Source organism: Melozone crissalis, unplaced genomic scaffold (genome assembly GCF_028551555.1).
Source record: "Melozone crissalis strain CALT ecotype California unplaced genomic scaffold, PUWL_Pcris_2 ptg000092l_1, whole genome shotgun sequence".
Classification (NCBI taxonomy): domain Eukaryota; kingdom Metazoa; phylum Chordata; class Aves; order Passeriformes; family Passerellidae; genus Melozone; species Melozone crissalis.
The window spans coordinates 1,880,507-1,902,726 of record NW_026535869.1 but is presented as its reverse complement, the minus strand read 5'-3'; the positions used below and the strand labels follow the sequence as shown (position 1 = coordinate 1,902,726).

At 45.6% G+C, this 22,220-nt stretch overlaps 1 protein-coding gene across 1 annotated transcript; it reads right to left on the bottom strand.

Annotated features, from left to right (window-relative positions):
• Window positions 1-3,946: 3,946 nt before the first annotated feature.
• Window positions 3,947-15,641, bottom strand: POU2AF1 (POU class 2 homeobox associating factor 1). The gene is made up of 5 exons (XM_054291391.1): window positions 15,626-15,641; window positions 7,194-7,321; window positions 6,001-6,043; window positions 5,651-5,922; window positions 3,947-4,258 (listed from the first exon to the last, which is right to left on the bottom strand). Exons 1-5 carry the CDS (start codon window positions 15,639-15,641, stop codon window positions 3,947-3,949), a joined length of 771 nt encoding a protein of 256 aa, XP_054147366.1.
• Between the last annotated feature and the right edge of the window lie 6,579 nt (window positions 15,642-22,220).

Below are 22,220 nucleotides of genomic sequence, written 5' to 3'. Positions count from 1 at the left end.
AATTTACTCCTCCCCAAACTCACTTTCCTTTATACCTTTTAGGGCTGAGACAGTGAGGTGTCCTTGAGTTCCAGGCCTACAGAAGAACTATTTTGTCTGAATAAAACGTGAGAACAGTAGCTGACAGGCTATGGAGCTTTAGAGTTACACAGTAAAGAGTTGCAGGATTATAAATATATGAAAAATATAAAAGCTAAAATCCTAACGCGTCAGCAGCAGCTGCTGGTGTAAAACAAGGAGTGGGGCAAGTGCTGGCTGAAATCCCAAGGACTGTGGTGCCAGGAATGAGCACAGCTCACAGGATGGTTTGGAATCCCACATGAGATGGGGATTTCCAGCTCTTGCTGGACTTCTCCTGCTGCTCTTCAGCCCATAATTTGATGGCAACAGAAACCCAGCATTTTTTAAACCCCAATTGCATCAGGTCCAGCGCAAGTCAGTTGGCTGTAAACCCTTCAGCCTCAGAGACTGGTGCCCACACACAAACATTTTACTGGACCGGTGTTTTCACACATCACTCATGGGCTGAAAAAAGAACGGGCTCATTCTCATCCCACCTGATTTATGACCATGCCACTGAATTTTACAATCCTGCCACTGAATTTTACAATCCTGGCCCCGAGTGAGGCCCATCAGTGCCAAGCTTTCCTTGCAGGGCCAGAGCTGGATTTTGAGGGTACTTTGCTGTCTGTCATGCCAAGCCTGTTCCCATCCCAAACCTTGCTGTCTGCAGGAGAAAGTGGCCGCTTTTTTACCCTTTTTACCTTTCCTCTGTGCTCCTTGGCATCAAGTCTCCTCAGGGCTCTCATGCGCTCTGCGGCTGCCAGCGTGTGGGCCCGCAGGCCTTTAGCTGCATAAATATGCAGAATTCTAAGACAGCAAATAAATAAAGACACCCATCACTGATGGACCATGGACCACGCTGGGAGCAAACAGTTTTACAGGGTAGCCCTGCCACTTTTTGGGGTTTTACAGCCAGGGTTGCACAAATCCATGCCATGAGCTCCAAAAATTCCCATTTTCATGGGAAAGGTTTTGCACCTCCAGCAGCTGCAGTGTCCAAGAGCCCTCGGAGCTCCTGAGCTTTGCCTGCTGCCTCCTTCCCACCTCAGCACCTTCCTGCAGCTGAGATTCACCACTGGGAGGTGTCAAAGTCCTCCACCATTCCCAGTTTGGGGAATTGGATGTATAAATCCCTTTTTGGGGTGATACAGCTCTGGGTGTGTGGGTGAAACCTCACCATCAGGGCTAACAACCTCTCCCTAATTGATGTATTTGTAATATATCAACCTATTGAACTCTCTAATTGATATATTTGTAATACATCAACTTGTAAATCTCTCTATTGATGTATTTGTAATATATCAACCTGTTAAACTCTCTATTGATATATTTCTAAACTCTTTATTGATATATTTCTAGTATATCAACCTGTTAAACTCTAATTTCTATCAAAACTCCTGGTTAGAGGAGCTTTATTTATTTATTTTTTATTTATTTACTGTCCTTATATTTTGCACCAGACAAAGAGTTGGCACACCCCAGGGAGTGGCTGGTGACCCTTAGTGATGGAGAAAATATTTCTCTGCTTCACTTTGCTCATCTGGCTCTGGCTGGAGCCATTTCCACTCCCCCACTCCTACTTGAAGGAAATTCCAATCTTCTGAAACAGGAGGAGCCCATCCCACACTCAGTCACACCAAACCCTGGCTTCATTCTGCTGCAGACAGAAATATTTGATGCTTTTCAGGCAGAAGGTGGTGGGAGTTGTTTCTCTCCTTGAGTAGTTTCTCTCCAGAGCCACCCCTCGCAATCTCAGGAAGTGGAAATACAATTTTCTGGCTAATCTGATTTTCAGTCAAGCTCAGCATTAGCTGTGGCTGCACACCCACACATCCCTAAGGGTGCCAGGAGAGGATAAAAGTGATTGAAGCTGAACTGCAGGAGCAAGGACTGCTGCAGGAAATGCCTCCAGGCCACAGCTGGATCAAGGAATTCCTTCTTAGTCTGCTTCATGTGTAAAATGAGCACAAAGTCTGACAGCTAACCTCTGGTTCTAGCCTGTACATATATTATTGAACTAATTGATTGCTAAACCAATGCTTGTGGGTAGGAAATAAAACACTCTAGGCATAGCAAAGTTACTGTAGATCTTTATTGAAAAAAAAGAAAAAAAGAATTTGTCTTTTTTTCTAACCAGAACAACCCAGAAAGAAATGATGAAACAGTTTCATCTTTGTTTTATGTTCACACACAGAATTTACATACATTGGAGTGAAAGGAATTGAAAAGCAATCAAAGCAACCACGAGCTTGATTCACAACTGCTTTATCCCAGTTTGACCTAGGGAATAGCTCTGAATTTCAAAACTGGAGGAAGCAGTGGTGAATTAAGCTCCTTGGAATTAATTTCTTTGCTGGGTTTTTCTGCAAATATAAGCCACTAATTTCAATGCCAACCTCAACTGCTGCTCTTTTCCAATGACTTTATGATCACTTACATGATCTAGTGCTTGTGTCTTCCACATTTGTCAATATTCAATTAAAAAATACTCTTGGAAAGTCTTTAAGACTTTCAGCCTGGGTTTTCAAACCTCACCCAGGAATGAACTCTAAGGCCAGCTGAAATATTGCCTGGGCGGCAGCTGGACTCCAGGTAATAAAGAGTACAAGAAATTATTTTTTCAGTTAGTCTTGCAAATAATAAAACCATCTAACAATCCTGGGCTTTAGAAAGCAGAAAAACCCAGAGAAATTGTGTTCACCAGCCAAGAGCCTCTTGTTTGTCAAGAAAGCAATAAACAGGGTTCAAAGGGGATGTATCTCCTGAAATATATCAATTTATTTGCCTGTGCCATGGCACTCCTGAGCCTCAACCAAAATATTTACACTCTCATCAGAGGGAAAAGTGAAGCTACTCATTCTCCAGGACAGGAAATCAGAAAGCCATAAAGGAATCGTGTGCACCTCTGGGCCTGGGGAGCTTTCCAAGGAGAGGTCACCAAAGTTCCCTGGCTCAGCACATCACACTCAAACACTACAGAAAAGCAAAAATATTGCCAGATAACAGCAATGCCATGGAGTCCTTGTTGGGCTGCAGTCCAGGGTCTGGAAAATTCCTGTTTTCTCAATGATCTCCTGATCTAGGGCCATGAATTCAGTCCTGACTCAGACAAAACTCCCAGAGACTTCAGTGGGACAGGATCTGTCACTGGCAGCGTTACCAGCCAGCCACTAAATCAGCCCCACACCTCAAATCCAGATATTTCAGAGCCCCAAACCCCTCTGCAGCTGAAAGAACACGGATTTACCCTCTGCTCCACACCTGCAGGGCTGGGCTCAGGGGCAGAGAGCTTCCAGGTACGCCTTGGTGTGAATTCCTGCTCTGCAAACAGGGATCTCTGACTGCTCTGGCATTTAGCTCAGCCTTATTTTCACACTACTGCACCTGCCTGCACCAGCAGAACAAAGCTACGCTTTATGTTTTCCTGATTTCCAAAGGAATTGTAAAATTTAGGAGAGAAAAATGTCAATTTAGGCCCACCCCAATGTTTTCTAGTGGCCTAAATCTGGTGAGAGTTCCTCCCTGGACAGCTCAAAGACAAATAGACAATGCATTTACACGAAAACAACCCTATTGGGGTTTTGGCAATATTTAGGAACAATTGTACCCTCACCAAATGCTACAGCTGGCTGTGGCTACACTGGAGTCTGTCATTTTGAGGCCATGAGGGTGAAAATCACCTTGTGCTGGTGCTGAGCACAAGTGTGCAGCATCCAAACCTGCCTGGGAGAGGCAGCAGGAGCTGGGACAGCAGAGGAACCTTGTGCTGGTGGCCAGGACAAAGCGAATTTCCCTCACCACACAAAACACAGCGTGCCAAAACCCCCACCCCACCCTGATCCCAAACCCACTGAGCTGCCGGGTGGAGCTCCAGATGTGCAACCTAAATCCCTTCCACAGAGAGAGCATGGCTCAACACGTACGTATCATTGTCCTCATCTTCCAGCAGCAGCTTCTCGATGGGCAGGGCGCCGATGGCTCTCCGGGCATCCTCCAGCTCCTGCGGGGCTGGCTCGGGGATGGAGATGGGCACGGGCACCAGCTGGGGCCCGGGGAAGGAGGAGGAGGCTGCAGGGTACTGCAGGCTGGAGGCTGGCAGGGCAGGCAGGGGCTGTGCCCACGGGAAGTAGGGCAGGGGCGGCTGCTGCTCCGTCACCTCCAGCGGTGGCACCACGGCCGGGGCGCTGCTGCGGGGCTGGGGAGGGCACAGAGACACGGCAAAGTGAGACAAGCAGGGTGGCACTCACTGCTGGGGGATGTGGGACGGGAAAGCCTTATCAGTATGATTGTCTGGTAAAAGATTTGGAGAATATAGAAACTAGAATTTAAATGAAAGCAAGCTTTGAGATCCCTCAGTTACTGAACAACTGGAAAACAATGGTGTGGCTGCTGAAGGTGATCCCCTTTTGATGGAACAACACCCTCTGCTTGCAGACAGGCCCAAGGGTCAGGGCACACCCTACAGCTTGGCAGAAGGGGCCCAAAGAGGAGTTTTTAGGGTTTAAAATGTAACACAGGATGGTGATGTAATGATTCTTATAGGCTGCATGGAAATGCTGTAGGATTTGTATATTGTACTAGATTGGTTAGTGAGAATCAGAATATTCAACACAGAAGATTATTTATGGTATTGTAACGGGAACCTCGCTCTCTTACCCTCTTACTCTCTTATCCTCTCTCTCTCTCATTCTCTTCCCCTCTCTTCTCTCAGGCCTGCCCTGAGCTGTGGCTGGCAGCTCCCAGCAGGGCCCTGCACCCAGGCCCTTTGCAATAAACCACAAGTTCCAGACCTGGCCACAGAGATCTCTCGTTTCCATCCACCCCAATTGTCCTACCCCCCGACAACTCACGTATTTCTCTGAGCAGAGAGAGACATCATTCTCTCTCCCAGCATTTCTCCTGGGGAAGGCAGTGAGGAAGCTCAGAGAAAGAAGACAAAACAATTCTTATCTCTACTTGCTACCCCTGTTGTTTGGCACACGTGGAATGTGTCATGGAGACTGTTCACCAACAAGGGATTTGTTAATTGGACTCTGGTTGTTTTGGGTTGATTGACCAGTTAGGTCAAAGCTGTGTTGTCACTGTCTGAAAGGGTCATGGGTTTTTCTTTAGTATAGTTTTAGTATAGCACAGTATTATTACAACACCACTTTTTGCCCTGCTCAAACCATATTCCTGTCCTGGGAACTACATGGCAATGGATGCAAGAACACACAGCATAACAGTAATTAAATAAATTAACCCAATTCCACCCCACAGCTCTTGCTAGAAGTTAGGAATTAATGTAATTTCCAGCTTGGTGCTTTTGACTTACTGCAAAATTGGTGATGAGAGGCTGGGAGGTGTAGGTGAGGACAGAGGAGAGTCCCACAAGGGTGTAGCTGGAAAAGGTTGTGAATTTTGCCTGATTCCAGCACAAACAACTTTTTGCCCTGCTCAAACCATATTCCTGTCCTGGGAACTACATGGCATGGATGCAAAGACACACAACATTACAGTAATTAAATAAATTAACCCAATTCCACCCCACAGCTCTTGCTAGAAGTTAGGAATTAATGTAATTTCCAGCTTGGTGCTTTTGACTTACTGCAAAATTGGTGATGAGAGGCTGGGAGGTGTAGGTGAGGACAGAGGAGGGTCCCACCAGGGTGTAGCTGGGGCACACGGGCTGCACGTACATATCTGCTGAGTAGGGACAGCTGGCAGCCTCGTGGGACACGTAGTCAGGGTAAGGGCTCCACTGAGCCAGCGGCTGCAGGGGGGTGCCAGGGGCCTGGGGGAGCCAGCCAGAGGCCGCAGCTCCTTCCTCTGGGCCAGGCAGAGCAGGGCCAGCAGCGTCCATGTCAATGCAAGGCTGGCCTGGAAAACAGGACAGGATTAAAGGCCAGCTCAGCACAGTCTCCCCTGGAGAGCCCCAGAGGGTCAGGGATACTTTACCCATGGGTGAGTAGGAAGGGACTGGCTGGTGGGGCAGAACAACCTGGAAGAGAGAAGAAAAATTCAAAATCAGAGGTGGAGCCCATCAGCATTAAAGTCAATCCCTTAGAGAAGCACAGAGCAGAGCAGGCACACAGAAGAGCTGAACCTGGCAGCCAGAACACAGCACCCCAAACACCCACAAACACCTCAGCTCAAGGGGACCTTAAAGTGTGTTTAGATTTTGTATAGCAGAGAGAAAAAAATAAAAATCAGAGGTGAAGCCCAGCAGCACTAAATTCAATCCCACAGAATAGACCAGATATTATCAGCTGGTTATCAATGCCGGGTCTGAACTCTCCCACCCCACACAAGAGCCAGAAGAGCTGAACCTGGCAGCCAGGACACAGCACCCCAAACACCCACAAACACCTCAGCTCAAGGGGACCCTAAAGTGTGTTTAAATCTCGTGTAGGAGAGAAAAAAATTAAAAATCAGAGGTGAAACCCATCAGAATTAAAGTCAATCCCACAGAGCAGACCAGGGATTATCAGCTGGTTATCAGTGTCGGGTCTGAACTCTCCCACCCCACACAAGAGCCAGAAGAGCTGAACCTGGCAGCCAGGACACACCACCCCAAACACCCACAAACACTTCAGCTCAAGGGGATTTTATAGTGTGTTCAAATCTTGTGTAGCAGAGAGAAAAATTAAAAATCAGAGGTGAAGCCCATCAGCATTAAATTCAATCCCTTAGGGAAGCACAGAGCAGACCAGGCATTATCAGCTGGTTATCAATGCCAGGGTCTGACCCTAAAGTGTGTTTAGATTTCACGTAGCAGAGAGAATTTACACAAAAGCAACCCTATTGGGGTTGCTGCCTGCTGGGAGGGCAAATCCAGGCTGAAAAGAAGCAGCAAAGCGCCAGGGATGGCTGGGGATGGTTTCTTGCTGCCTCCCTCCCAAGCCACTTTCAGTCCCCAGCAATCAGGTCCTGCCAAGTGCAAGGCACTTCCCCTTTCCATTAAGTGGTGGAAGATGCTCAGCCCATAAAAGCACTCCAGTTAAAGGGATATTAATGGCATAACAGGTAACAGCAGGGCCTTCAAAATGCTTCAGAGATGCAAAGGTTTCTTTCATTGGCTCAGTAGTGCTGGGGCTGGGCAAGCACTGAGCTCCTGAGGGAGAATTTTCCTCCTGTCTGCTTTTCCCTACTGTTGTAGCTGCAGCTGCACTGGAATTCTGGACATTCCCCCTTTTTCTCTTCAGCAGCTCCTTCACTGGCTCCTTCACTCGGACACCTTGGTAGGGACGAGGCTGTGGCTGCTGCTCCGGGGCAGAAGCTGAGGAAAAAAAAATGAATTAAATATTTATGCAACATTTATTTTCCTCTCAGGGACCCCAAATCCCCATGGCAGCCTGGTGGGGAACACATTTATTTTATTCTTCCCTAAATTTATCTTGTTCTTCCTTTCCTTTGTGTCCCTCAGTGCCACTGACCTGCAGAGCAGCTTCACACACTCCCAAAAGGAAAATCAGTCCAAATATACCCAAAAGGTGACACACCAGAATTGTTGGCCAGGCAGGGACATAAAAAAGCAGAGATTAGATATTTAAAAGAAATTGATTCACTGTTTAGGTAGAAGGTATAAAACCAACCCAAATCAGGAAAACACCCTCACTTGAAAAACCATTTAAACATCATTAATTTGACTTAAATATCTCATTTTGAGGTCAGGCAGGTGCTGAAGTCCCAACTAGACCAGAGTTGTATTTCAGTTCTGAACAAATTTTGCTCATAGCTGGGCCAGGAGGTTGATGAACAGGAGACAGCACATCACAGATCTTACACCCAAAACCTCCCAGCTCCCACCCAAAAATTCTGCTCCATTTTGAAGAATTAAATTTACAGCCAGAATTTTTAATTAAATTAAGAATTAATTTGAAAAATAAGGTTTGCAGCTCCAAAAGCCTCTCCCAAAGCCATGTGAGCAGTGAAAGCAGGGGCAGCACATTTCTGCCAGAGCCAGCGTTAACAGCTCATATTTTACTGGAGTGTTTGAGGGATTGATAGCAGAAGGAAAGCAGGGGATATCAAAGCCTCTGTTTGTAAAGGCACCGATAGCAGAGGTGGCTGCCTGCCCCTTCCACTGCACTTTGGTGTGCAAATACAGAAATGGATAAGTTTTCCATTTTTAACGATTGGAACTGGCCTTTGGTTTTGAGGTACAGGTGGCGTCCAGCTCCAATCTGGATTTTAAACTCTTATTCCACCCCAGGAGCATTTATTTAGATTCACATCCTACAAGAATGAATCATTTCACCTCAGATCATCTCTCCCAGCTACATTTAATTCTGAGCACACTGAGATGTTTCTGTTGCACCTTCCAGGGAGGAGGAAAATGGAGTTCTAAATACAGAGACCATAAATCCACCACAAAAATTACTTAACAGAATAAACGTTTCTGCTCTAATTTGTTTTCAAAAATACTTTTTTCCCTTCAGCTTGGTTCTTCTACTAACTCATTATACATAATTTAATTATGAAATCTTGATTGGCCACTATAAATCCTTTTAGGATCAGACAGAACTCCATTTATGCACTGAATGTTGCCTTTGTTACGCACATAAAGGAAATATTTTACTTTTAATCAGTTGTTGAAGCAAAGATGATTTTCCAGCCTTTGCCTGATCTACCTTTGCTTTTTGTGGACATCCTTTGTGGCTCTTTAAATCAGATTTCTTGCATTCCCGTGAATCCTGTGGCTTTCAAAATGGAATTTTTAAAAGAGAATAAATGTTCTTTAAGTTCCATACAAACATCCACAAGGGCTTTTAATACAATTCATGCTTTGCTTTTTCAATTTAACTGGTATTAATTTATTTGAGTGCAAATAATAAAGAGTTCTGGTGCTCTTGGTGCCACGTGAAAACATCAACTCCACAAATGTGGAGTGGCAGAAATGAACATTTTGGGGAGTTTCTCACCCCCAACTCATAAAGGGCCTCCCTGCAGAATTAGGGTGGGGAAGGATGGTGGTTTCTGGCTCCAGGTTTGGGGGATGGGAAAGAAGAAATTTACTGTAAAAGCTGACAAATATACCTATTCAGAGTTTCCGGTGTAAGTAAGCAGAGTAACCAAAAAAGAAAAAAAAAATAAAGAGAAAAAAAAAAATTAAAAACCAAAGTCTGCAGATCATATTTCGGTTCCCCCAAGCTGACCTCCAGAAATAAAAATAATGTGAGCACAGCTGCTTTTCCACTGCTCAGGGGCCTGTGGGGTCTGAGCATCACAGACAGACCACAGCAAAATGGCTTTGGGGCTTCAGGGTGCAATTCCTCATCGAGCTGAAGGCACAAGGCCAGTTACAAATGTCAGCATTTGGAGGAATAATGATATTAAAATATCTTTGTAAATGAAGAACCTGGATTTAGTCATCCTTATGTGAAGCTTTTAACAAACTATGAAGCTGTCTTGGACCAGGATCCCATTTTGTTTTAATTTTACTCATGAGATCCCAGTTCCATTTAATATATATAAAGGTTTTAACAAACTATGAAGCTGTCTTGGTCCAAGATTCCATTTTGTTTTAATTTTAGTCACGAGAGCCCAAGTTCCATTCAATAAAATGGATCTAAAGGAGATAAAGGAATAGAAGCAGTGCAATCTCCTGCAATTCCAGGACCACAGGACACCCACATGCTGCAGGCATATTTTGATTTTGACCTGCTCTGTGAAGCTGGGGCAGTTTGAGGCATCTCCAGTTGAGGAAGAAGAGAAGGAATCCAAACCCAACCCCTCTGCAATGGTTTCCACATTTCACTGGGGCCCATTTTAAAGCTTTGGCCAGGCTGCCCCAGCCCTGCTGTGTGCTCAGCCCCAGGCTCCCTCCATCAATGTTATCACCTGATGTATTTGCTAAAAGTCCACAAAAGCCTTGAAGGCTTGTGGGCAATCTTTAAAAGCTGCTGCTGAACACCAGAGCTGCTGGAAAGGCACCAAATGGCTCCAAACATCAGGTGGGAGCAGCAGGGAGATGCTGGATTACAGACCACGCTGCAGCTCAGCCTGGAAGCACCCAAAAAATGTTCCAAGGGATCTGCCACCCTCAATTTATGCAGATACAGGCTGCATAAATATCTCAAAAATATTGATCTATATCACTGAACGGGTGTCAGGGACAGCCAAAGGTGATACAGAGACTTCATCATCAGAAGCCATGAAAAGCAATTTATTTAGAAATCTACAGTTCTTATAGAAACCATGGTGGATCTACGACCTGACTGGCCTGTAGGAATCTTCTCTCACACTATTGTTGAACTATGAATAGCACATTCTGGAGAACCAGATCTATAAACAACAGTCGCAGAAAGAGAGATAATAATTGTTTTGATTCTTTCTCTGAGCTTTCTCACTGCTTCTCAGGAAAATCCTGGGAGAACCATGTCTGTGTCTGTTCAGAGGATATGTGATTACCCCAGGAGGGAAAGCACGCCAAGACACCACCAAAAATTCAGGCTCCCTCCTCCCCTGCATTTTGGTTTAACCATTGCAGAAGCGGGAGGGAGGAGAGGCAGAGCAGCTGCTGGAAGGGTGCGGGCAGCGAAGCGCGGAGAGTTCCAGATCACTGAGCTTCAGCCAGCAGGGCTGTCCCTCACACACTCACACTCACACACACACACGGAGGAGCTGCAGCTCGCTCTCAGCCTCCCAGCCCAGGCACTGCAATTTCCCAGCAGGCAGATTTCACTTTGAACCACCCTGCTGGTCCTGCAGCAGCGTCCTGCTGTATGGGTGCTATGGCGCCCGATGTCTGTGCTGAGCTCCATTATTTCAGAAGGCTAATTAATGTCTTTATTATACCATATTAAACTATATTACACTAACAAGAACTATCACTAACTAACTAACTAGCAAACCCATGACTCCTGCCCCAGAGTCCTGAAACACACACGTGGATCCAATTTTGGTCAATGAATCCAAAACAGCATCTCCAAATCCCAAACAGCATCACCAAATCCAAAACAGCATCACCGAATCCCAAACAGCATCACCGAATCCAATCAATCACCTCAGGCAAACAATCTCCAGAACACATTCCACAAATGGGCACAAACACAGCAGCAGCAAATAAGAATTGGTTTGATCATTCTTTTCTCTTCTCCTCTCACGGCCTTTCTCAGGATTCTCCTGAAAAAGCTAAATCTCTGTTCACAGGGCATGTGAACACCACACCACTGCTGCCTCTCACAGATTTCTGTGCTCACAACCATGTGATAAAATAATCAATTGATCAGTGTTAACACTGCAAATAGTTTTCCCTTTTTTCCACCTCTCACCCTCCAGTGTAATAAATAATTGAAAAGAAGCCCAATAGTTTCTCTTGTTTGCAGTAACACCAAAAAGCAATCGCTGACTGCAAACAAGAAAAATTTAGATTTCAATTAGCAAAGCCCCGAGTTAATGGCTTGGACATTGGAGACCAAATCACGTTTTTATCAGACACAGGGAACTTTGGCTAATAAAAGAAGAAAGAGGCTTCGTTTCATAGGCTTGTGTGCTTAGAGTCAAATCAAAACCTTTTTACCTCCAAGCCCGTGGCAAGGGAATCAACATTGGTCATGATCCTGTCCTTATTTCCTGGCTAATTAAAATTTCCCTAAGAAAAACCCAGGGTGATCTTTATCTCTGCTTTGTGGTCAGTCCATTCTTCATTTGACAGAAGAATAGTTTAGATATTAATGGCCAATATCTCCATTTTCAGGGGCTGGAAGATTTTCCAGGAATCAAAGTAGCCTTGGATTCAGGCAAATCCATGCCCCATGCTGCTCTTGAGGAATGCTTCTAATAACTCTAAAAAGTTATCAAAAAGTTATAACTTTTAGAAGTCTTTTAAAAATATTTCCTTCACACCTAAAGGGATCTAAATGAGTGCAGAGCCTATATTTTGTTCCTACACACAGAAGGGATTGCAGATGCACAAATACAGAGTGGATTTTAGATTTTTTTCCACTTGGACAGATACCAAAATCAAGGGGAGACACAAAATGCTGGCTAATCCCTGCTGCTCTGATTATTCTAATTAAAAAAACTAAAAACATTCAAGTGCCAAATGAGAGCTGGATGCTTTGGCCATGTAGTGGTGAGGGCCACTAAAAATTCTCTGTTTCAGAATAAGAGGAGCCCTGGTGCAAAGGGGAAGCTGAGATAGACAGAAAGTGCCTTTAACCTTAAATCTCACCCTCAGGTCCTAATTCCTCCCAGGCCATAATTCTCTTTCCATTTTAGTAATGCAAGCTTTCCATTTAATTGCTGCTGTGGTCATTCGTAGAGTTTGACACCTGCTTTGCAAGGCATGGATGGGCTCAACTTTTGTGCTATCCCTCTTTCCTGGTGGGGTCTGACCAAAATTAGCGCTCACAAGGTGCAGAATGCTGCAGTTTCACCTCTCAGTCTCATTAGCTGATACTTTCAGGGTGGCTCTGGGCAGCCCCACATCTGTTGTGGGCAGGAAAGGTTTTTTATTCACTTGAAAAGCGTTTGGGAAGGGATTTGCAGAGGTGTGAATTCACATCTCTCGGGGGTGAAGGGAATCAGGGCAGCTCAATCTCTGCCAGTGACTACAATGGGAGCTGAGCACCCAAAAAACTTGGACACAGGCAAAACCAGCACCTAAACAGGAGATTCCTGAAGAATTAGAATTAATTAGGCTGGAAAAGACCTTTGAGATCATCAAGCCCAAGTTGGTTCCACGCTTTGCAGAACACAAACCATTTGTACAGAAGGAACATTCGGGTCAATTTTAAAAATCCACTACGGAGGTCGCAACAAAAGCAAATCAAGAGGACAAAGCTGGTGCTGCCCACGAATTCCCCATCCCTGAGGGGCTGCTGGGGCTGCTCCTGTTCAGCAGAATCCTGGGGAGCCCCGACCAGTCACTTCTCCAGGGCCGTGGGAGGGGAGGCTTTCGGGCTGAGCCACCCTTGGGTGCTGAGCGGAACCAGGGCCCCCATCCTGCAGGGAGTCACTGTGCCATGACCTGGAACATTCCCAGCCTGGCCAGGCTCCCTGCCCAGCAAAGGGACCCAGCTTGCCCTGTGCTCCTGCAGAAATGGCCCTGAGGGGGCAGGAAACCACCCTGAGGCGCCCTGAGATGGCCTCAGGTGAGGTCACACCTGCTGCTGGAGGGAGTTCCTGTGTCACTTCTGGGTTTTCAGAGATTCACAGAATGTTCTCAGCTGGGAAGGACCCTCCAGGATCACCTGTCACGGACACATTTCATGAAAAAACGTTTTTCTGGGATCTTTTCTACTGAGAAGCTGCGAGACCTCAGAAATGAAATGTAAACAATGGTTATCTGCTGCTGTGGAATGCAACAGGTGAATCTTTGATTGGTGTCATGTGGTTGTTTCTAATTAATGGCCAATCACACTCAGCTGGCTCAGACTCTCTGATTGAGCACAATAATTTATTATTATTCTTTTCTATTCCTTGTTGGCCTTCTGATGAAATCCTTTCTTCCACTATTTTAGTACAATTTTAATATATCATTTTCTGTTAATATAATATATATCATAAAATAATAAATTGGCCTTCTGAAACATGGAGTCAAGGTTCTCATCTCTCCCCTCGTCCTGAGAACACCACCACATTTGGTGACCCCGAGTGAGGAACATTCCCACAATCACCCACTCTGAGGTGAGTGGCCCGTGCAGGGATTGAACCCAAAACCTTGGTGGTGTCAGCAGCAGATGAGTCAAACCTCAGGGTTTCAGTTTGGAAAGTTCCCAGGTCACCTGAGCTGCCTCTGCCTCCATTTCTGCCCCAGAGCAAGGCCATGGGGTGGGGACATCCCTGGGGTCACAGGTGGCCTGGGGCAGGTGGTGCAGGACACGTGAGCTGGTCACAGTGACGGGAAACAGGGGGGACACCAAGGGGGCTCTCAGAGCTGCTGGGAACTGCAGCTTCCCCTGAAACCTGAGGGATCTGGCACCTGGTACCTGCCCCGGGCTGGGGGCTCACCCAGGGGTCCCCAGGGGTCTCCAGGATTCCCCTCCTGCCTTCCTTCAAAGCCAGAACACTGCAGTGTGTTGGAAAAGCAGCAGCAGCAACCAGATTTCCAACAGTTCCATATTAGAAACAGGGGATTCTGACAAAACTACAAAAACAGGGAGATCCAAGCAAGATTCCAAGCAGAATCATCAATCAGATTTCCAGCAGTTCCATATTAGAAAAGGGAATTCTGACAGAACTATAAAAGGAGGGAGATCCAAGCAAGATTCCAAGATTGGAAAAGCAGCAGATTAATCAGATTTCCAGCAGTTCCATGTTGGAAAAACGAATTCTGACAGAACTACAAAAAGAGGGAGATCCAAGCAAGATTCCAAGCAGAATCATCAATCAGATTTCCAGCAGTTCCATATTAGAAAAAGGAATTCTGACAGAACTACAAAAGGAGGGAGATCCAAGGATGAACAAGCTCAAGGGACACTGGCCAGGAGTTGTCTATAAATTATCATCAGGGAATGACTGACATAATTTGATTTGTAATTCCTGCAAGTGTCAAAGGCAAAAAAGCAAATTAAAAACACCAATTCAGTTCCCAATTTCCTCCTACCCGAAGCACTGTTGTTAGCATTGCTTTGTCACTGCAGGAATTAAAAAACCAACCCAAATAAAGCATTCAGGGACTTCTAAGATGGAAGATTCAAATCAGGATTTGGATGTGATCATCTTGCAGTTTTTTTACATATCTTGTCCTGAAAACTGCTCAAGGTGAAGGGGGAAATACAAACAAAACTTCCCAAATACACATTTGAGCTTCCAAAATGTTCAGCTGAAAAGAAAGGAGGGAAAAACCCAGAGGAAACAGATTTCAAAGCTCACAAAGGCACATGGTTGGTTTACTACACGCAGCAGAACAACCTACAAGCTGAGATAGAAGATGAGTAATGTCAGATAAGTCACTGGCAAGGGTTTAAGAAATTAATTTTTCCACTCAGGTGTGCTGTAGCATTCTATGCTAATGGAACGGCAGGGTGAGAGGCAAAGGGTGGCAGCACAGGTGCCAAAATGAGCATCCCCTACTGATGACAAGTGAGATATGGTGGTGATAAGAGTGAGAATGAAAACCTTGCAAGAAGCAAACACCTACCTGGAGCAGGATCAGTAAACTACTCCAGCAAAGGTGGGCCCAGAGGAGTGAAATTATCTTGAAAACAAGAAAACTGATTTCCTGTAAAGTCATATCTGTATTGCCCTCAACTGCTCTGTTCCTTATCTTTTTTAATTAGCTGAAAGAAGTACATATCAAAAAAAAAAAAAAAAAAAAAGAAAAGGCACAGAAATAAGATTTCTCACAGGTTTCACTTTTCAAAAGGAAAATTTTCTGCTACGTAACCACCGTAGCCTTTGATAAAATACCTGCATCCTGTTATTGTTTTTATGAATCATAGTCTCCCACTTGATTCATAGTGATGAAAGCCAACAAAGCAGCCCTGAGCTCAGATCCCTGCTGGAAAATGAGCATCACACCTGAGCCCTGGCCTCCCTGGAGCCATCCCTGAGCATCCCCTCCCCTGCCACCCTCTGCTGATTTATCCCTCAGCACCCAGAGGTAGGAGAAGCAAAATCAGAGCTCACTTACATTTTTGCCAGTGCATTCTGTGGTGGGATGGAGCTTTTCCCCCCCTTTCTTGGCTGAGGATAACTGGGCTGTGAGTGTGTGTATGTGGCTGCTGGGTGGGGATGTGACAAGTGAGGGTCAGGATGTTTCTTTCAGCTTTTTAAAAGCTCAGTGTTCCCGCTGAGCCCGGTGACATCACCACCCCTCCAACCACAGCCACTTCTACATTTTCCCTTCGCCCTCTGCTGCTTCTTCTCCTTCTCCTTCTCCTTCCCCACGCTCAGCAGCTCCTCTGAGGAGATGTTCTGCATTGAAAAGGTGGCACCAAGCTGGGTTTGAACGGCCAGAGGTGGAACCTGCCTCTCCTGGGATTTTCACCACAAATTTGCAAGATCAGGGTGAAAGGTTGGGCAGCAGCAAAGGGTCTTTCAGGAAGGTTTTGGCCTCTTGTGGCACTAAGGATGATTTTTTGCTCATGTTCTGCTGCTCTGGATGGCACAAGCTCTTGTTTTCACACAGCCCCCAGGCCAAGCCAGCCTGGCCCTTTAAATGCACACCCCTTCTAAAACCCAGAATTGGAGAGTTTGCTCCTGCCTTATGAGAATCTCAACTCCCCAGGGCCACTAAATTTGAACTTGTGAGGAAACACCTGTAAACACTTCAAGCCCCATTAAGCCAGGGCGTCCTTCATTTAAAAAAGAAACCCCCTTTTTTTTTTCTGTTTTGCTTTTGTCAAAATATGACACTTCCTGCCCAGGGAGAAGCAGCCCTTCCAAAAGAGCCTGCAAAGCTGGAGGAAGGCCACAAAATCCTGGAGAACTCCTTGGCATTAATGACACCATGAACACAACCCTCCTCCCTCTAAAAATCAGACCCTTGGGATCAATTTTCACAATTAACACTGATTTAGGAACTTCATTCCCAGAGGAATGTTTGTTGGAGTTGCACGGTGAGGTCAGGATCTTGTTGTTCCCATGCTGCTGTTCAGTTTTTAATCATCCCCCAAAAATTTGCTCTCCCAAATTTCTCTTCCCATAAAAAGAGCAAGGCAGGGTCTGGTGGGGTTTTTGGCCAGGATTCCGCTGAAGGAATTTTGTGTTTTCAGGTGTTTCAGGCAGCTCTTGGGATCAGATCCGTTCTGTGAACCATCCCACGACACACCAATCTGCATTTAGTGGGGAAACACAGATTAATCAGATGAATATTTAATTACACTCACTCTACTTCAAAGACTTGTCCAAAAACCCAAACAAGAAGCAAACCCCAGAGCAAGTGGAGTGGAAAGAATGAAGGGATGTGCCTGTCTGCCCTCCAGAGCAGCTCTCAGGCACCAGGGCATTGTTCAGCCACATTTTGCATATCTGAATTATTGCTGAGCACCAGCCCCACACTGGGACATCCTCCCTGCTTGCTGAAGTGCTTAGTAACAGCTGATACTGCAAAACCAGCCAGCCAGGCTGGGCCTGAGCTCCCAGCCAAGCCAGCAAAAGCTGGAGATTGGTTTCTCTGCAATTTCAGCCTCTCCAGGGCACAAAGGAGCCGTGGGCTCTCCTGGCTGTGAGAAATCCATGTTGTGTTTCTCCCTAACCTAATGAAACTCCGTTTCAGAAAGCTCCTACATAGAATTAAGATAATGCAGCAGCACGATCTCTTCCTGACAAATTCAAGCTGAAAGGCAGGGCCCTGAAGGAACCCTGAAGGACAGGGCAATGCCAGGGGGAAGCTCTGGAGTTTGGCTGCAGCAAAATTTAGGGGGGTTCAAAGTGTTCTCTGCTGGAATTTTCCTGTGGAAAGCCCTGGATTGTGACAGCACTGGGACAGAGCAAAGCCCAGGATGGAAAGCTGACCACAGATGCAAGAATATCTTTGTCCCTGTTTCCTCTTGCTTTTCATGTTTCCTAGTAGTACAATTCTCAGTGAAATCCTTTGTGCTTCACTGTGTGGAGGGGTTGTGTGGGGAGAAGAATCTCATTGACAATGTCTGTCAGTGCTGAGCTTTCTGTTCCTGGAATATTCCCTGCCAGGCAGAACAATGAAAAAATCAATTAGCAGGATCTGACCAAACACAGTTGCTCTCTCTCCGATTGGTGCATTTATTGCTTTTGCTATTTCCCAGATCACTTTATTTCCCTCCTAGCTGGCCAGAGCCTGAATTCAAGGGCTCAGGCAGACCCTGGGCTGGTTTGTCACCCTGAGATTTCCCTCTGAGTGCACCTGGGTGTGGCGGTGTTCACAGGGGTCTGAGGATGAGGGAGGAGACGAGGATCTGACTCCATGTTTCAGAAGGCTTGATTTATTATTTTATTATATGTATTATACTAAAACTATACTAAAAGAATAGAAGAAAGGATTTCATCACAAGGCTGGCTAAGAACAGGCTCTCTGTCTGAGCCAGCTGACTGTGATTGGCCATCAATTAGAAACAACCACATGAGGCCAATCCCAGATGCACCTGTTGCATTCCACAGCAGCAGATAACCATTGTTTGCATTTTGTTCCTGAGGCCTCCCAGCTTCTCAGGAGGAAAAATCCCAAGGAAAGGTTTTTCATAAAAGATTTCTGTGCTCACCTGGGCCCTGCAGAGCAGCAGCAGCACAGGCTGAGTTTGTGCACAGCGGGTCTGAGTGAGCTGAAGGCAGATTGCTCCAGAGCCCAAAGCAAATATACACACTCATAGTAAAAGAATCTATATGTGCTTATCATCCTGCCCTTAACTGGGCTTTAATTGAGCTTAGAAAAGCTGTGGGCAACATTAAATAACTCAGGATTAAACCGGTTTTCAGGGCTTTACATCGATAATTTAAAAATACAGAGCCAGGCAGATAAAGTCTTATTGTAATAAACATCTCGAATGAGGAAGTTGCAGAAAAGGGGCATGTTTTCCTCAGATAAAACTGTTTTGGTGGCTGATAATAATCCATTTCCATATTTTACACATGGTTTCTAGATTAACTTTTGAAGTGCTTAACAAAGAATCGCTCTCCAAAAAGTAACTTCAATTGTACATTAAGATATGAAGGGCCACATCGCCCCACACCAAGCAAAGTAAAAATATGGATTTTTCCTCCTTTAATGCATTTTATAAATGCAATTTATTTAAGCACCATTTATTTATGAGGTGCAAAGGAAGAAATAAAAGTAGAGAGAAAGATCAAAAGCATCATATTTGCCTTTTCCTCTGAAAACTGCAATTCATGATTCAGGTTTATAAATGTGAATGTAATGATTATAAACTATCAACTTTGGGTCTATAAATAAGTCTGCAGCCTCAAAACTGTTGCAGACCATCCATCCTTCCCTTTTTTTCATGGCAAACCCTCCCTCCAGCCCCCATCCCTCCTGCCACTGCCTCTCCTCAGCACAGCAGTGCAAATGGAGGCTGAAGTCATGGAGAGAAAACAGATTTTTGGTGATTTTTGCATCTAAGCTCTCTGCAAAAAACGTGTTTATCCTCTGAGCTGATGCTGCTCTTAAGGGGAACTAAAACCAAGAGCTGGCCCTGCTCAGTCTGGTCTGGCCCTGCAAGAATCTTGAGTGACAAACAGAAATGTCCCAATGGTTTTCTGCCAATCTGAACCTGAGCTTTAATTCACTCCCTCATCTCTCTGATGTTGTCTCAGCAGCCCAGCTCCAGGGAATCAGTGATTTTCTCCCCAAGGTGGATTAATGCTGTTGACAGAAGTGTTGGGTTTTGTTGTTGTTGTGGGGTGTGGGGTTTATTCTCCTTTGTTTTTACACAAGTCAATATTAACTTTTCAATCCTCATGAGAGGTAGGAGTATATGAGGAGCAGTTTGATATTTCAGAAAGCTTTGTGGTCTGCAAGCACAAACATTTACCTTTGAAAACAAAACCTAAATTAATAAATGGATCTTTGGATGGGTTTGGAGGACAACCATGCCTAGAACAGGTTCTCATGCTCCTTTCCTAAACAAGAGAGAGAATGGAGGAAATGGAAACCTGAGTCTCACTTAAGGCAACAAAATCTGACATAAGGCTGGGAAGGATTTGTTATTTCAGATTACAAATTCTACAATCTGTGTCTTTACTTTGTAGCTTGATATTGAAAGGGAAAATACTGCAGGGAAGCAGCCAGAGGCAGAGCCCAGAGAGGCTGGATGTGCTCCAGGCAGCTGATGGGAATCCATGCCCTGATTTAGGAACATCACTGCGCCCTGGTGGGTAATTCCCAACCTGAGCAAAACCCAAATCCCACCCCTGAGCTCTCCTGGCAGGACTGACCCACTCTGGAATGTTTCAGGTGATCAAACAGCAAAATTGCTTTGCTCAAAGTCACCCAAGAAATCTGAACTAGGTCCAGGAGCTGAGGCTGAATTCTGAGGGAGCCCTGTGAGCAAGGTCCTGCTGATCCTGAGCTTCCCAAGAAGTGCATCACCCCTTTTTCAGTCCCATAATTAACACTGAAACGAGCGTGGTGCAACAAACTCAATTTTGTTGGGTTTTTTCCTTCTTCTTCTTCTTCTTTCGTTTTTTAATATCGATATCAGCCTCACACCTCCCACTGCGCCCTCTGAAACGAGTTCTGATTCATCCCTCAGCCCTGATAAGGAACAAATGATGCAGCCCTGGGGTGTGCTCAGCACTGGAGATGAAATCCTGGGGCAGAATGAAGCACCAGAGCCCTCTCAGGCAGCCAGGAGCTGATCCAGGTCCCCTCCAGGGTCATTACATGGATCTTCTCACACAATTAATTGTCCCTCACACCAGGCACAAAGGGAATGATATGAATTTTTAAGGGGGAAACCCTTCAGAGCTCTGCCTGAGTGAAGATATTTTTAAACATCCTCAAGAAAATTCAGAGTAAAAATTCTGGAGTAAAAAGTTCTGGAGAAAAGAGAAAATAAAATAAATCCAACTCAACCATATTTGTCTGCACTTAGAGAGGTGAGAATTTCCCATCAGCAACTACTTGTGGGGTTTTTGACACACACCAAGAACTAGAAGAGATTTTCCCAGGATTTTTTTATCCTTAGGAAATTATCTGGTCCATCCCTGAGCTCCAAGATGCCACCAGTCCACCCCCTCCAAAAAAGCCCAGATGGACACAGAACCACCCCAGCATTTCTTAAGGATTTAAGAACATAGAAATATTTAAGAATATAGAAATATTTAAGAATATTTAAATATTAAGGGGGTGACTGCTTCACCCTCTCCAAAAAAGCCCAGATGGACACAGAACCACCCCAGCACTTCTTAAGGATTTAAGGACATACAAATACTTAAGAACATAGAAATATTTAAGAAGATAGAAATATTTAAGAACGTAGAAATATTTAAGAAGATAGAAATATTTAAGAACGTAGAAATATTTAAGAAGATAGAAATATTTAAGAAGATAGGAATATTTCTGATGCTGTTTATTGTGATCTGCCCTTGCCTCCCCCCTCCTGCTGCTCCCACTGCCCAAGCCCAGCACGGCCTCGGGGCTCTGTCAAAATGAATTTTGTGATTCCCACAAGGCTCCTAAAGCACCTGGGCTGCAAGGAGAAGGGGCAGCAGCATCTCTGTGAGTTCCCCACCTACAGCAGCATCCCCCTGGTGCTTTTCTGGCCTCCAGAGCCTCGCTCAGCACCGCACACGGGGCAGAGCCCCCATCCCAAACCATCGGCTGGGAAATCACGGGCGCAGAGCCGCCCCCAAACCAAACAGAAATGACAGAAATCAATCACAAACCACTCACTGAGGGAAAACAGGGTTAAAGCTGCCACTGAAAGGCTCTGGGAGCTGCCAGGGTTATCCCAGGTGGGAAATAAACCCAGCACAAAATTCCACCTTCCCTCTGGGCAAAGACATCCTGCGCTGAATTATCAGAAGATTTTTGCCCAAAAAAGCTTTGCTGCCTCTTTGCTGAGTCTGCCAAACCCAGCAGGATTTTAAGGGGTTTTTAAGAGGTTTTTAATGGCCTCTTTCTCCTCCCAGAGCAGAAGTGAAGGGCAGGGAAGGTGTAACACGAGCTCAGGGCTGCTTCTCACGCCCTACATTCACCGTTCGCAGAAGAGGCTTTCATTCCCAATTCCTGTTACTGCTGACACCAATTTACCTTCTGAGAACAGCACCTTTGACTGGAGCACACCAAGGCAAGGCCTGGGAGGTGTTTTAGAGCTCACGCTCTGCGTGCTCAGCTCACAAACCCATCCCAAACCCTTCCAGAAAAGCCACACTCAGCCGAGCCCTGTGGCCAACTCAGCACAGCAACCCAGGGGCTCCAGCACCTCCTTCCACACTCAGATATTGGCCCAGGCTTGCCAAAACTGGCCCAGGCTTGCCAAAACCAGGGCAAAAGCAAAATCAGGGCAAAAGTAAAATCACGGTGAAAGGTTGGGCAGCTGCAAAGGGTCTTTCAGGAAGGTTTTGACCTCTTGTGGCACTAAGGATGATTTTTGCTCATGTTCTGCTGCTCTGGATGGCACAAACTCTTGTTTCCACACAGCCCCCAGGCCTTGCCAGCCTGGCCCTTTAAACACCCAGCATTTCCTCAAGCCAAAGCTGTGATATTCCACTATCAGTTCAGAGAATCAAACTGCTTCGTTTAGCACACGAGCATTGACTCGGCCACCAAGGCAAAAGTTCAAACCCACACTGAGTCACGAGCAAAG

Bases quoted from the DNA above. Each gene is read 5' to 3' on its own strand.
- POU2AF1 (XM_054291391.1), bottom strand. The intron at 6,044-7,193 runs GTAGGGAAAAGC...TCTCTCTTCCAG, and splicing joins GTGCAGCTGCAGCTACAACA to GTTGTTCTGCCCCACCAGCC. The intron at 4,259-5,650 runs GTAAGTCAAAAG...TGCCCTCCCCAG, and splicing joins CTCTCATCACCAATTTTGCA to CCCCGCAGCAGCGCCCCGGC.